Source organism: Sinocyclocheilus anshuiensis, unplaced genomic scaffold (genome assembly GCF_001515605.1).
Source record: "Sinocyclocheilus anshuiensis isolate Anshui unplaced genomic scaffold, SAMN03320099.WGS_v1.1 scaffold1458, whole genome shotgun sequence".
NCBI classification, from domain to species: Eukaryota; Metazoa; Chordata; class Actinopteri; order Cypriniformes; family Cyprinidae; genus Sinocyclocheilus; species Sinocyclocheilus anshuiensis.
In genome coordinates this window covers 91,645-108,346 of record NW_015557184.1, presented here as the reverse complement: position 1 = coordinate 108,346, position 16,702 = coordinate 91,645, and the positions used below count along the sequence as shown (strand labels likewise).

At 36.1% G+C, this 16,702-nt stretch overlaps 1 protein-coding gene across 1 annotated transcript in view; it reads left to right on the top strand.

The window, feature by feature from the left end:
• The window catches only part of LOC107678683 (UDP-glucose:glycoprotein glucosyltransferase 1-like), a 26,742-nt gene extending 13,361 nt beyond the window's left edge, over window positions 1-13,381 (top strand). The window contains exons 23-40 of the mRNA XM_016474046.1: window positions 488-619; window positions 701-831; window positions 2,094-2,189; window positions 2,271-2,373; window positions 2,782-2,861; window positions 3,100-3,289; window positions 4,235-4,393; window positions 4,480-4,565; window positions 4,661-4,745; window positions 6,466-6,554; window positions 6,639-6,743; window positions 7,518-7,602; window positions 8,208-8,390; window positions 8,828-8,988; window positions 9,976-10,090; window positions 10,177-10,293; window positions 10,407-10,572; window positions 11,816-13,381. Of these exons, the coding sequence (XP_016329532.1) occupies window positions 488-619; window positions 701-831; window positions 2,094-2,189; window positions 2,271-2,373; window positions 2,782-2,861; window positions 3,100-3,289; window positions 4,235-4,393; window positions 4,480-4,565; window positions 4,661-4,745; window positions 6,466-6,554; window positions 6,639-6,743; window positions 7,518-7,602; window positions 8,208-8,390; window positions 8,828-8,988; window positions 9,976-10,090; window positions 10,177-10,293; window positions 10,407-10,572; window positions 11,816-11,841 (2,109 nt within the window). The 3' untranslated portion in view covers window positions 11,842-13,381. The remainder of the gene's footprint in view (window positions 1-487; window positions 620-700; window positions 832-2,093; window positions 2,190-2,270; window positions 2,374-2,781; window positions 2,862-3,099; window positions 3,290-4,234; window positions 4,394-4,479; window positions 4,566-4,660; window positions 4,746-6,465; window positions 6,555-6,638; window positions 6,744-7,517; window positions 7,603-8,207; window positions 8,391-8,827; window positions 8,989-9,975; window positions 10,091-10,176; window positions 10,294-10,406; window positions 10,573-11,815) is intronic.
• Window positions 13,382-16,702: the final 3,321 nt, after the last annotated feature.

Here is a 16,702-nt window from a genome sequence, read left to right as displayed (position 1 = left end):
TAGCAACTCTAAAATATTTATATTTGTTTATATAACAGCTTTATTCTTTAAATGTGTGTGATTAGAGTGGGGAAAAAAACAAGTCTAAACTAATCATAATTTGATGTCTTTTTTTTTTTTACTTTAGAAAACCAGTAATAATGTACGATTAGGAGTGATCAATAATCCCAGCGAGAACACATCTAATGAGAAGAGCCTAATTGCTCGAGCCATATGGGCAGCCATGCAAACCCAAACCGCCAACAACGCCAAAAACTTCATCACCAAAATGGCTAAAGAAGAGACGGCACAGGCTCTTTACGGAGGGAGTGACATTGCAGAGTTTGCTGTCGGGGTAAAATAAGCTCTCCTGTAATTAATTTACAGTTGTGATGGATTATTTGCTCTGGGTTATTTCACTGTTGCTGCTGCGAATGTCACTTTTAAACTGCAGAATTTAATATAGAACCAATCTAACCAGATCCTTCTGCATTTTTCTGCCCTACAGGGCATGGATGTTCCTCTGTTTAAGAGTGCATATGAGTCCCCTAATGTGAACTTCCTGTTGGCTCACTCTGCCTACTGTCGGGATGTCCTCAAACTGCAGAAGGGCCAGAGAGCTGTGATCAGTAATGGAAGAGTAAGTTAGACATTTTGTATAGCAAGAATCCTGATGCCGTGAAAGCTCTTCTTATTCTGCTTTTTGTCTTTTTCTCTGCAGATCATTGGTCCATTGGAAGAAGGGGAGGTCTTCAACCAGGATGATTTCCTGCTTCTGGAAAGCATTATCCTAAAGACATCAGGGGAGCGTATTAAGGCCAAAATTCAACAGCTGGGCATGGTAGAGGACAGGTATGCTAGACCAATCCTGTGCAACAGGTTATAGACACTTTCGTTGGTTGATGCAAATGTACAGTAAATGAACATACTTTCCAGAAGGCCGACAATTCACTAAAAATGTTGTGCGTGTGTGCAATGAATTTATTTAATACACGAGTTTCACAATTTGAGTTGAATTACTGAAATAAATGAACTTTTCCACGACATTCTAATTTATTGAGATGCACCTGTATATAACATAAGATGAGCTATAAACCACTTTGAGTACAGAACGCCTTTCTGTCAGAGCTGTAGAAGGATTACAATGCATTAAACATAACCATCACATGTACTCTCTGCAGTAATTACTTACTCTTAATGAAGTGTGTCGGTCTGCCTTGAAGATGGAGACGTAATAAACGTGCCATTTTATGTGTATTTACTGGAAGAGCAGACTGCTTTTGTTAGCACATGTGTATTTGGTTAGCTATGGTGCTCATGTGGGTGACACAGGTTTTAATCTGGTTTCTTATCCTCTCTGTTATACATGTCAATAAAAGTGACAAAATACAATACAAAAACAAACCATTTTTGCCACCGTTTTCAATGTCTGATCTTCAGTGGCATAATTTTTTTGTGAATCTAATTTAAATAATTTACACAATGTGGCACTGAATCTCAATACAATATTTATTTATATATTAACATTTAGGTAAATTAATGTATTAAGCTAAAATGTATTTAAATGTAATTTTAAAAGATATATTTAGAGTCAAATGCTAGTACATAAAAAAACACAATTATTTTATTTATTTTATTATTTTGATTGATCATGTTTTACAGGACATTTTGAACTCTAAACCTAATATGCTATTTATATTTTAGGGTTTCACTGATGTGAAAGACTCCAACCTTTAAATGTGCGTGATAGAGTGAAAAAACAAGTCTGAACTAACCATCATTTTACCACAATATTATTGTTCATAATATTAATTCAATCAGAGAAAATATTCACACCCCTCAGTGGGGTACAATGGTTATGTTCAAATATCTGTTCTCATAAAATGATTGTTAATCATCTATCTAGTTATAAACATGTCTACACAGATGAACAAAAATGAACTAAGTTGCACAGCATAATTCTTTTCAAGCTGAATGGTGTTCTGACATTTTTGAATGCGATGACTGTGAAAGTGAGCTTGTTTAGCTTGAAGCATTTGCATTCATTTACTTGCATAAAGTAGATTTTGTGTCTTAGCCTCGATTTGTTTGTTTTTGTATGTATTGTGATTTAGAGCTAGTGATCTGGTGATGAAGGTGGACGCCCTGCTGTCCTCCCAACCCAAAGGTGAGGCAAGGATCGAGCACACTTTTGCAGAAGACAGATACAGGTACGTCACTTCTTCTCATACCAGGACATCTCTAAATCCTCAGAATTCAGTTGTCAACTTCCTCTCCATTTCTCTTCACAGCGCTGTAAAGATCAGACCAAAGGAAGAGGAAGTGTACTTCGATGTTGTAGCTGTTGTGGATCCAGTGACCAGAGATGCTCAGAAACTGGCACCCCTCCTTTTGGTGAGAACTTCTGCATACCTTCACTTAACATAACTTATAAAAGTAGGACATGTGGACCCAGATGGTTTAGATACAGAATTTACCAGCAGGGGCTGGACTAGATCATGCTAACCAGCCAAACCTTGACCTCTTGATTATGTTAGAGCCATTATTATTTATTAAGAATGTTGACCAATGGATGTTGATCCAGAATCATGTCCTGCTTGTCCTACATGTTGTGTATATATATGCATTAGTCATCACAGGACATCTGGTCCCTCTCCATGACATTTCACAGGTACAGTCAGTCAGCAGTCAGTCTGCATTTGTTGGCTCTATCTCTGAGACCAGCTGTCGTTGAGAGCAGGTTCATTTGGTTGTTTCTACCTTGACTCAAGTCACTTCCTGTTTTTCTGTGTGCCCACTCAGGTGTTAAAGCAGCTGGTCAACGTCAACCTGCGAGTGTTCATGAACTGCCAGTCCAAGCTCTCTGACCTCCCACTGAAAAGGTTAGAAGAGAGACACTGTCTCTGTGAGAACACATGCTCCATCATAGAGTCACCTTCACATTTCACTGTTTACTAGAATTTTTTTACAGGCCGCAATAACGTGGGGCATGGCAAGACATAATTTACTCTGAAGTGCTACATTATTGTTTTAGGCTAGCTTATGTTTTAAAATATCTTGCAATATTTTTGTACAATAATTGTATATTTCTGTTAAAACTAAGCCATTTTTTCTACTCAGTTTTTATCGATATGTTTTGGAGCCGGAGGTTTCATTTATGGCAGATAGCAGCTTTGCTCCTGGTCCGATGGCTAAATTCTTGGATATGCCACAGTCGCTGTTGTTTACCCTCAACCTCAACACCCCCGAGAGCTGGATGGTTGAGTCTGTCCACACACGCTATGATCTAGATAACATCTACCTTGAAGAGGTAGGAATCCCCATCACTCTTATTGACTCATGAAGTCTAGGTCAAATAAGGTGAAGAGTTAGATATTTTACTTAATTTCAATCAAACTGTTTAGAGAACCTTTAAACTTGTCATTTATATATATGGACTTTTCATATACTTTATATTTACTTGATACATCAGACTTTTGCATTTTATTGATATAACAAAAACATGTTTTTTTTTATTTTTCAACTTTAAAGCCTTTCTATTGATTTTTGTTTTCCATAATAGAACCTTATAATTTGATTTGTGGTAAACAGTTCCAGTGTCAACAAAGGGTAAAACAAGGTTATAAAAAAAAAAGGAATATCTACACTAACGTTCAAAAAATATGGGTCAGTAGTTAGGTTTTTTTTTTTTTAAATAATGTATACTTTATTCAGCAAGGATTAATGTGTATAATAATACACATAATATAAAATAACAGTAAAGATATTTATAATTTCACACAATTTTATTTATTTAAAAGAGATGCTGTTCTTTTGTACTTTCTATTCATCAAATAATCCTTAAAAAATATATAATAATAATAATAATAATAATAAATATTTCCTAAGCACCAAATCAGCATATTAAAATAATTTTTGAAGGATCATGTGACACTGAAGATTAGAGGAATGGCTGCTGAAAATTCAGCTTTGCCATCACAGGAATAAATTACATTATAAAATATATTAAAATAGAAAACAGTTGTTTTAAATCGCAATGTTATTTTACTATATTACGGTTTTAAATATATTTTTACTGCATGCATATCAAGCTATCTATACTTTGCATTAGTCTTTTTCTTTAAAGCACAGTTATTGTAAAACAGACCAGACACCCAATATTTTTATTTGTGTTATATTACACATTTTATTAAGCCATGTACAGGTATTCATTGTTGTGATCATTAGTATTCAAGTCATAGCCTCTTATTTGCAGGTTGACAGTGTCGTGGCCGCTGAGTACGAGTTGGAATATTTATTACTGGAGGGTCATTGTTTTGACGTAACGACAGGTCAGCCGCCCCGTGGGCTGCAGTTCACTCTGGGCTCTGCCTCCGACCCTGTCATAGTCGACACCATCGTCATGGCCAACCTGGTGAGTGGACGTCACAGATTCATCTGGGAAATAATTGCTGATTGCCTTAGAGGTCATTGTCGCTTATTGTGATCCATCTTTAACAGGGCTATTTCCAACTAAAAGCAAACCCAGGAGCTTGGATTCTCAGACTGCGGAAAGGCAGGTCGGATGATATCTACAAAATCTACAGGTACCCTATTATAACATGTCAGATGTCTGTCTCTCTTAATGTCCTTCTGTCTCTTCACTTGATTGGTCGCTTCACTATTTTAATTCCCGTCGCAGTCACGATGGCACAGACTCTCCAGCTGAAGCTGATGATTTAATCGTCGTCCTCAACAACTTCAAGAGCAAGATCATTAAAGTGAAAGTAAGTAATGGGTGTCTGAATCAGGTGTCGGGGTGAGGTCACATGCAAGGTCTTTGTCTCTGTAGTTTGAGGGTATTAGCGGAGATAAATGTGCTCAGGTGGCTGTAGACAAGAGCGTGTGAGATATTCCTTCCATTTTTGCTCGACTGGAGAGATGGAGAGCGAGAGAGTGTCTTTACTTTTCCGGTATATACTCTTAATTTCTGACAAGCTGTCACATGTCAGCCGTTACGTGGGCGTGTGTCCAATGCGAGGTCTGCTCCAATCGCTGGTACAGCGTTGTTTCTTACTGGTTGTGAAACTGCATTTTGCATGAGTTGCAGCAATGCGGAAAACACTTTTATCTTCCTAGTTAAACATCCTACTCAGAAGTTATTAAAGTATGTATACTTCTATTCAAATTTTTGAGGTTGGTAAGGTTTTTTGTAACACTTTCCTTTACAGTGTCCTTGTTACACGTTACATGTACTTACTATAGTAATAACAGGAAATTATGCATAATGGCAAGCAACTTAGCCTAAATCAATCCTAATCCTAAGTGTAAATTGAATCCCAACGCAATAGTAAGTACATGCTGTTGATATTTCTCAGTACTTCAATGTACAATTACACTGTAACATATTTTATATGTTTTTATTTCATATGTTTTTAAGCGTTTCAAGTCTCTTGTGATCACCAAGGCTGCATTTAATTGATAAAAAATACAGTAAAACAGGAATATTATGAAATATTATTACAATTTAAAACAGCTGTTTTCTATTTTTATATATTTAAAATCTAATTTTTTAATTTACCGTCAAAGCTGAATTTTCAGCATCATTGCTTCAGTCTTGAAGCAAGACTGCATTAGCAAGTCGTGGCATTAGGCCACGACGGGGAAGTCGTGGCCTAATGGTTAGAGAGTCGGACTCATAACCCAAAGGTTGTGGGTTCGAGTCTCGTACCGGCAGCGATTGTAGGTGGGGGGAGTGAATGTACAGCGCTCTCTCCCACCTTCAATACCACGACTGAGGTGCCCTTGAGCAAGGCACCGAACCCCCAACTGCTCCCCGGGCGCCGCAGCATAAATGGCTGCCCACCGCTCCGGGTGTGTGTTCACGGTTTGTGTGTGTTCACTGCTGTGTGTGTGCACTTTGGATGGGTAAATGCAGAGCACTAATTCCGAGTATGGGTCACCATACTTGGCCACATGTCACGTCACTTTTTCTTTCACTTTCGTCTTCAGTGTTTCATGATCCTTCAGAAATCATTATAATATGCTGATCTGGTGCTTAAAAACATTTCTTCTTATTATTAATGTTGAAACCAGTTGTGCTTCTTAAGATTTTTGTGGAAACCATGATACGGTTTTTTTCATGATTCTTTGATGAATAGAAAGTTCAAAAGAAAAGCCTTTGTTTTACATAGAAATGCTTTTGGTCTATTTAATGCATACTTGCTGAATAAGACATTACATTCTTGTGTTATTGCATTGCATTTAAATCATGCTTTATTTTGCAATTCCAAACTATTTCATAACTCCAGTTTATTTACTAATTAAGTTTCTACCCTGCCCATCACCCATGTCTCACAGAACCAGAACGCTGTGATTTAAGATTTACGTGATCCCTTGTGATCAATTCCTTCCAAGTGGCTCCCAGAATGTTGCAATTACATGTGCTCGGCATTAGTGCTGAGGGATTTCATGCATAGATTCTGTTGCCCTATATCATGTTTGCAGGTGCAGAAAAAGCCTGATATGATGAAAGAGGAACTTCTTAGTGATGATACCCATGAGAACGACTCTGGATTCTGGACATCTATAACCAGGTACAAAGTGTTGCCTGTTGAGTTCTACTGTAGCTCTCACTTACAGTATTTGTCTGTTAATGGTTCTTTCTTTATCTCTTTCAGAGGACTTACTGGTGGTTCAAAGCCAGAAGAACCCAAACAGGAGAAAGATGATGTCATTAACATTTTTTCTGTGGCCTCTGGTCACCTGTATGAGCGGTTCCTCAGGTAAACGGCTGCTTTCAGTTGGATTTTATAGTGCCAGCATTACTAATGAATATTACTGTAAATGTGAAGAAAATATTTGGTTACACCTATACAAGTGACTTGATTACACTGATATTGCATATATAATGGAATCAGAAAAAAACAACATAAATTTTGATCAATTACATAAACATATAACGGCTTAACAGATCATTCATGAAAATATATTCAAGTAGTTGTGAATGCCATAGCTTGATTATTTTAATATTCATAAACTGCTGGCCTGTTCAGCATAACCAATATATTTTTGTTTATCAAATGTTCAAGTGGTCAGGACTGTCGTTGTTTGCATAGACAAAAAATATTAGCATAGAGCCCTGTTCATGTTCTCAAATGAATCATGACATTTGTGCTATGACAAATATATGACTCTAATATTATTCTTGTGCAGCAGAAATGGCTACAGTTTTGACATGTAATACAGACAAGTCCTCTTGTGTATATCCTTATGTGATATTGAAAAATGACACACATCTTCTAATTTCACATATTAAGAAAATGCAATAACTTTTACATGACCTCCTGGCTTGGGTCACATCTTGACTTTTTGTGACATTTTCCTCCTTATATATAGTTCTGTTTAGGCCTGTTTTTAAATGCTGATCTCTGTGACTTGCTATGTCTTATTAGCGGCAATGTTATTGGTTGTGTAATGCAGCTCCGTTTAGAAGGTCACTCGCATAACTCTTCTGCAGGCACTCTGTGTTGAGCTTTGGCCTCTCTCTGTTTCTGCAGGATAATGATGCTGTCTGTGCTCAAACACACCAAGACACCCGTCAAGTTCTGGTTCCTCAAAAACTACCTGTCTCCTACTTTTAAGGTACTGGATTCGAGATTTAACATGATGGCACTGTTACCAGACCCTTATGTTGTATGTATTTTATGTAATGTATATTATATTTTATTTTCAACAATTCGGCTTTGCCATCAAATAATTAAATGACATTTTAAATCTATTAAATAGATATTTTTTTTTTTTATATTTCACAATATTGCTGTTTATACTGTATTTGACAAATAGATGCAGCCTAATTACACAATATATATTATTTTTTATTTAAAATAGGATTAAAAAATGCATTTTAACTAATATATTTTATATTTATATTATTTTAAATTCAGTAGCCATTACTCCAGTGTCACATGATCCTTCAGAAATCATGCTAATATGCTGATGTGGTGCTCAAGAAAAAATTCTTAATTTTATCAGTGTTGCAAACAGTTGTTCTGTTTAATATTATTGTGTAAACCATGATGCTTTTTTCATGATTCTTTGATGAATAAAAAGTCTGAAAGAACAGCATTTATTTGAAATAGAAGTCTTTTGTAACATTATACTGCTAGTTTACTGCGTCCTTGCTAAATAAATTAATTTCTTATTAAAAATTACAGTAGTGTTACATATTTTTGTCTATCTTTTTGTAGGAGTTTATTCCATATATGGCAGAGAAGTATGGTTTCCAGTATGAGTTGGTACAGTATAAATGGCCTCGCTGGCTCCACCAGCAGACAGAAAAGCAAAGGATCATCTGGGGATATAAAATCCTGTTCCTAGATGTGCTCTTCCCGCTGGCTGTGGACAAGATCCTCTTTGTAGATGCGGATCAGGTACAAAAACAGAGCAGTGCTGTTGTGTGGCATGAAATCCTATCTCTAGTGAGCACTAAGCACAAGCCTGCTCTTATGAGATTTATTTTCAAAAGTCTATGTACAGACAGATCACCCATTTGTAGTCACTGGAATTGCACAGCAGTTGTTGTAATCCGAGGTGTTTGTTATGCTAACTGGAGAGGGCATCATGCACATTACACATCTGATGATACACTGCTGCCACCTCTGGGTAAAGAAAAATGTAGCTGGAGATTAAATATAAACAACAATAAATAAAAAATATTTAAAGATTTAGTTTATTCTGGGCAATGCAGGTTTTCATCTGACCATGTCATGTCCTGATCCCATTACCAGCAATTACTTTCTTTTGTCTGTAAATATAAAGACCCACAATCTAGGATTGAAAAATGTTGTTGTTGTGCGTTTTCCTACAGATAGTTCGCACAGACCTGAAGGAGCTGCGGGACTTTGATCTGGAGGGAGCGCCATACGGTTACACGCCTTTCTGTGAGAGCCGAAGAGAGATGGATGGATACCGTTTCTGGAAGTCTGGCTACTGGGCCAGTCACTTGGCGGGACGGAAATATCACATCAGGTAAGAGGCCTGGTTATACAAGATTTTATCCCCACTTCTGTAAGCATCCTTACAGAAGTGGGATGGGACCATCCAAAAATGGTTTGCTAATATTGTTGTCTGTCATTTTTGTCTACCTCATTTTTAGTGCTGTCAAACGATTAATCGCGATTAATCGCATGCAAAATAAAAGTTTTTGTTTACATAATATATGTGTGTGTTTTGTGTATATTTATTATGTGTATATATAAATACACACACATGCAGCATATATTTTGGAAATATTTACCTGTATTTGCATGTATATACTTATATTCATATAATTTATATCATATATAAATATATTTAATATATAAACGTAACATTTTTCTTAAATATATACATGCATGTGTGTGTATTTATATGTACATAAATATACACAGTACACACTAGTGTTGTCACGGTACCAAAATTTCAGTATTCGGTACCAATACCAGTGAAAATCCACGGTTCTCGGTACCAGTGCTTTTATGAAGAGAGCGCATCTGTGCACCTTTTCGGAGAGCGCATCAAGAACCGGGTTGACCGGGTACTTGGTACCACTGGTACTTTAAAAAAAACCTGGTACTGTAATGTTTTCATTTTTTTAGTACTGACTTGGTACCGAAGTACCGGGTCTTTTGACAACACTAGTACACACACATATATTATGTAAACAAAAACTTTTATTTTGGATGTGATTAATCATGATTAATCGTTTGACAGCACTACTCATTTTTAATGATGACATATACCAAACAACAGTTTTTTTTTTTCAGTTTAAAATGCCACAGTAGAGTCATAAGATAGCCTTGTCCAGTACATCAAATGATTTGTCTACTGTAAAGCTGCTTTATAGCTGAAATTCAATTTGTTTCATAACTGAAAATGTTATTTACATGTTTATTGCTGTGAAGCTGCTTTGAAACGATCTGTATAAAGATCTGTATAGATAAATGTGACTTGATTTGATTTTGTGTGCTCCCCCAGTGCTCTATATGTGGTCGATTTGAAGAAGTTCAGGAAGATCGCAGCTGGAGACAGACTGAGAGGCCAGTACCAAGGTCTGAGTCAGGACCCCAACAGCCTGTCCAACCTGGACCAGGTGGGATGTTCTTTCCTTCACAGAAAGGCTTTATCACTGGGCTCATAATTTGGGCTCCTCATTGATGATGTGTTTTCCTCTCTCAGGATCTGCCCAACAACATGATCCACCAGGTGCCAATAAAGTCACTTCCTCAGGAGTGGCTTTGGTGTGAGACCTGGTGTGATGATGCATCTAAAAAGAAAGCCAAGACTATAGATCTGGTAAGTCAGTTGCTCTCTGCACACAACGGTTGTGAATTTGTCGAAAAAAATTTGGTTTGATTTTCATGTTTGTTTGTTGTCAGTAATTAACACTTTGTATTTGTCTGTCTTAGTGCAATAATCCACAGACAAAAGAGCCCAAGCTGCAGGCTGCTGTACGTATAGTAGCCGAGTGGAGCGACTATGACCAGGAGATAAAGAGAATCTACAACAATTTCCTGGAGGAGAAAGAGAGAGGCACCACAGACAGCTATCAGCAAACAGACAAAAAACACCCAGGTGAGACCAATCTGTCCTTTTCCTTTTTGTGTTAGTGAATGTCACTGTGATGCTTAAACCTGTTGAATGGCACTTTCCACAATTATGGTACAAAATAGGACTTTAAAGATATGTTGTTCATCCACTTCATGAGGGGAAAATAATTATACAGTACAATGTCTAAAAACTGTTTAAAACCCTGCAATGCATGATTTGATTGGTGTGTTTTTACAATAAACATTAAATAAATAAAATACATTTATTTAAATATTTATTTAAATAAAATGTATAAAATGGAATCATTTAAAAACATACATAAAATGTCACAAATAATGTAGCTTTGTTTCAATAGAGGGAAATTCATGCAATAATTAAACTTTTGGGTAATTGGAATTAGTTAATTTAACAGTTTTTCCTTAAAATGAATTAAAAATCTATTCAGCATATCAAAAATATTACATTTTTGTTCATTGCCTGTGATTAATTTTATATTAAAAAGCATTATGCAAATGCATCAATTTGATATAAAAAGTAAAATGGGTTATATTGTGAAATATTGGAATGTTAAATACCTGCTTTCTGTTTTAATATATTGTAAAATGTAATTTATTCCTCTGATGGCAATGCGGAATTTTCAGCAGCCAGTATTCTAGTAATCATTGTCACATGATTCTTCAGAAATCATTCTAATATGCTGATTTGGTGATCTAGAAGCGCTCCATATTATTATCAATGTTGCAAATATTTCAGAGGAAACCATGAATTTTTTCATGATTATTTGATGAATAGAACGTTCCAGAGAACAGCATTTTTAAAAATAGACATCATTTGTAAAATTTTAATTGTCTTTAATGTCACTATTATATATACTAATACTACAAATATAATACTTTAAATATATATGTATGTATATATATATATATATATATATACACACACACACACACACACACACACACACACACACACACACACACATATATATATATAATTACTGACTTCAGACTTTTAAACAATAGTGTATGATTTTAAATCGGAGGATACAGCTGAGAAGGTCGAGATCTCTGAGCTGGAACAAGCTTGTATAGTTCATTAATTAACAGTTTATCTAATCTGTCTAGTTTTTTCTTATCTAATATCTCTAGTTAAACAAAAAAAAATCTCCTTAGAACACCAAAGTTTAGCCTAATCGTGCAAAGTGCTGAGTAGCTTTTTATAATTATTTACTTAATTTGAGTCTCTTTCTGCTCTTTCTCTCTGTCAGGTGGTGACACACACTCAGAGCTTTGAGCTGAGGCTCTGCGACTGAAGAACAGGGGACTCTGTTCAAAGAGTCATCTTTTCTTCACCCTTTTTAAACCAAGCCTATCCTCCAGGAATGGGTTGACATTCGTGCTGAACTTGACTTGAACAGAATTAATGCAAAATTCCCTCTTTTTTTTATCTGAATGCTTGTGGACGTGTTGGGGTTCTGGGTAAACGACACGAGCAGAGGACATCTCCTCTATCCAGCCACTTCTGATATATAACCCCCTACAACACTCTGGGCCTTACATATGCCATAAACAAAACCAGTTCCACTAGAGCAAAACATTTTTAAAAAACTAGCGCAGTCTCGACTGGTTGAGGTAGTACCATAGGGAATAACATAATTGAATGAGAAACTGCATGTGCGCAATTTTAATATTAAAGCAGATTTGATAAATGTCCCTCTTAGCTGTAACTCGCTCTCATGAAAATGATTATTAAATCATGAAACACGAGATGCAGACTGTTCATTTAAAAGCCACCCATGGTGTTGAAATGCCACGGCAGCAAAGTGATGTCATAATAGTTCGACTTTAAAGCACAGATCATTTCCTGTGACACATCACAGTTCAGTTAGAGGCTCCATTTAAAAATTCAGATTCATCTTTTGGTAAGCAAGCCAGCACTAGTCTGGTTTTGTGATTCTGAAAGTGGTGTTTCCATACAGCAGGGCAGTTTTACGAAAATGTTAAAATCACATCACTCTTTAAAGAGCACTTAAAAAACCTTTTAACTCCGGAACAAGCTATTCGGTCGATTTAGTCACAGCTAAAGAATTTTTTTCCGTTCCGCAGAAGGAAATTTTAATTTACTGAAAAATCTCTGTGTGCATTGAAAAGCTCCAGTAGTGTTGTCACAGCCTAATGTTGGTTCTTGGTTACTCCACATTAAAATGATTCATAATGGCAGTCAGTTAATGAAACTCAGTCAATGGTCCTTTTAGGCCTACAGGATTAGAATGATGTCTTCAGAAGATTACGAGGGGGGGAAAAACACCAACTTCCTTCAGAGAAGCTGCTAGCAGGTAATTACAGGTTGTTGTTTAAATTTACTTTTTGTTTGTTTTCTTTTAGTATCACTGGATTTCAATAAGTCATTGATGTGGTTGCTTTGTCCATTTCTGTGGTAATGCTTTTATAGGTATGAGAATGACCACTAATTTCAAACATTTGATCATAAACCATGGGCTGGGGCTTTTTTTTTTTTTTTTGCATTTAAGTAATATAGATATGTGCACACTTTTCATCTCTGGTTATTACCTGGAAATATTACATGGAAATCGCCAATAGATCCCAGAGTCTGTATAATGTCAGGTTTTAAAGTGAAAAGAAAAGCGGGGCTTGTACAGTGCCTCGTGCTTCGTTCTGTTTGAGAGGTACATTACAGTGTCTTGTGGTTTATCTACTGTTCTTTTAATGAGTACACTTGATATGGGGAAAAATGACTGATTTAGTCAATACTATGATGCTTTGGAATTACTGTAAGATTAATTGTGGGATGACAATATTTTGTAATAAAAGATGTACCAAATGGAAGTGTTTATTTTTTTTTACAATCTGCAGCTAATAATTATATGATTATTACTATTAATTAAGAATTGTTTTCTTTCCACTACTTTTAGAAAGAGAAAAAGTCCACTCATTGCAATGCATTATTCTACCAAATGATGGCAGCACAATCCAGTAGTAGTGAAACTATGACCATAATGTAGAGAGAGAATGATGATTATTAGCTTTATTTTAGATGCTCTGTCTCTGGCACTTAAACGTCCCCTAGTTTATCATAAAACTGCAATCAAACTTTTAAGCACAAGTAAAACCAAACATTTCTTCAGCCTTTGCATGGACAGATGTGAATAAAAGGAATATATGAGAAATGTTTAGTTTTTCCAGCACTAACTGTGCCTTCTCAAGACATTATTGCAGATTTTAGTGTCGTATATTGTCATATGTCATTGTAAGCTGTGCAGAATTTTATTATGCACATATAAAGTTTGCTTATATTTGAAACTTTAGATCGTGTTGCAGCTCTCTCATATTTATGATGCAATTTCGCATCTACATTAAGACGACTGTAATCTGTCCTTCATCACTAATGTATTTTCATCGTTAGTTTCTTCCAAGTTCTTTTCAGTTTTGTCATTAACTAGATTATAATATTAGGCTCCCAAATGATCTTGAATAAGGCAGTTAGCACACAAATTAGAGCTCATTTTGCTTTAGTGAAGTCAATTAAACACCTCAAACTCTCGTTATTACACAACAAGAGTGTCCTTGACTCTGATCAATGGTTTAATGAATTGTGAAGGGTGCAGACGGTTAGATTTTTAGATTTGACACAAACAACAAAGTTCCATGGTACTACTATTATTTGGACTCAGTACCTTTTGGACATGCATCATAAAATTGTTTTAAAGTACATGAATATCATCATGTACAGTAGGCCTAAATACTGGTGTACATTCAAGTGTTATCATCAGTACTATGGTATTACACTACAAGTCAAAGTTTGGGGTCAGTAAGATTTTTTTTTATTTATTGAGAGAAATTAAATACTTTTATTCAGCAAGAATGCATCTATTCAGCAAGGCATTCTGAGAACAAATAAAATAAAATAAACACGTTTCACAAAATTATTAAAGCTCACAAATAGATAAGAAATATTTTTATTACACCAAATCACCATGTTAGAATGATTTCAGAAGGCTGTGACCCTGAAGGGCGGAAAAGTGGCTGCTAAAAACTCAGCTTGGCTATACTGTGAATAAATCAATCTTTAAAATATACTAACCTAGAAGACAGTTATTTTAAATTGTAATCATATTTTAAAGTATTACTCTTATTTTGATCAAATAAATGCAGCCTTAGTGAGCATAACAGACTTTAAAAAAACATTTAAAAAATCTTACCAGCCTCAAACATTTAGTTTAGCGTACATCTATGTACACTGTACTTTTTTATAAGGGAAAACAGTGGTTCCTTTATTATAATCGCTGTTTTTCATTTGTGAGAAGTTTACAGTTTCAGTGTTGAAATCTCCTGGAGCATAAAGAGTTCATGCTGCTATTTACAGAGAAAGAAAAAAAAAGTTTGTCAATATCAATTGAGAGCAGAGCAGTGGAGCCAGAAAGAGGATAATTTACATGTAGATGATAGTTTTAGCCTGGATCCATTCTTTCTCCCTTTCTCTCTGTCAGTTAATAGTTACCATGACAACGCGCATGCCATTTATTTCTGTACATTAGGCGCAGACTGCTCGTCCTCTGCTGCTTTGGCCGCTTTTTTCTCCAGACCTCTTTTTAGTTGGATGAATTTGCATGTAGATGAGTTTGTGCTGTCTGTCTTTACCCCCACTCCCCGTCTCTCTCTCTCTCTCTTCCCATGGTTTTATCTTTCCTGTCTTTCTTCCCGCCTTTTGTGACCTTTAATCCGCCGGTTTATTCTCCATCTCATCTGTCTCTCACTGCTGTCTCGTTCCTCTCTGCTCGCCGGTCATGGTGATCTCGGTCCGCTGAGGCCTCGAGAGGAAGAGAAGTGATGTAGCGGCGTCATATTGGACGAGAGAGACCGAGACGGACAGAAAATGGGCAGCCCTCCTGTTGCTGGGGTAGACTCCGTGGCTCCGGAGCTGGAACAGAGGGAGGGAGGGAGAGAGTGTCCGTGTCTCTGTTTCTCTATCCAGATGGCACTGGTCAGCCGTCCCTTACTCAGCGGGCACATTAAAACGGATCACTGATAGTAATGACCAACACCCACATCTGTTAAGCCACGTCCCTTGTCTGGGTATATACGGGCATCCGATGCCTTCTGCCCTCGCTTTGATCTCGCTAACGTCTGTCGGTCTGGGCCAGGAGGCTGTCCGTGTGCCGCCTGTGCCCATGTCATCCCCAGCCCAGCAGGAGAAGAGTTTTAGGAGCATGTTGCCAGCTGGGACTGGGCTTTAAGCTCGTTTACTGCAGTGAATTTGCCGAGTTTAATGAGAAATGTTTAAAAGCCAAGCAGTCTGAGCTCAGCACAGCCGTTCACAGAGCGTCTGATGCGTGTGGTAAACAACACAAATGACAAAAATTGCAACTTGGCTGGGTTTATGCTATTTCTGTGGTCAGATTGTGCAGGTTTTATATGTGGTAAGGTTAGAAAGTCAAAACTGTGGACTGGTTCAGTGTTGTTATTGTTAACTAAAACTATTAAAATAGTTTTCGTTTATTAAAATAAAAAATGAAATAAAATATGAAATTAGTTTAAACGTCAAATAATAATAAAAAATGTATTTGAAAATTAGAAATGTTGTGGCAACTAACTAAAATAAAAAGTTGAAGCAGCCCTAACTAAAATTAAAAAAAATACATGAAATAAAAATGACAAAAGCTAATAACAAAATGACTACAACTAAAATTTAAATGTCACCCTGGACCACAAAACCAGTCATAAGGTTCAATTTTTCGAAATTGAGATGTATGAATAAATAAGCTTTCAATTGATGTATGGTTTGTTAGGATAGGACCATATTTGGCCGAGATGCAACTATTTGAAAATCTGGAATCTGAGGGTGCAAAAAAATCTAAATATTGAGAAAATCGCCTTTAAAGTTGTCCAAATGAAGCTCTTAGCAATGCATATTACTAATCAAAAATTAAGTTTTAATATATTTACAGTAGGAAATTTACAACATATCTTCATGGAACATGATCTTAATATCCTAATGATTTTTGGCACAAAAGAAAAATCAATAATTTTGATCCATACAATGTATTTTTGGCTATTGCTACAAATATACCCCAGCGACTTAAGACTGGTTTTGTGGTCCAGGGTCACAAATGAAAACTAAAAATGTAAAAAAATAA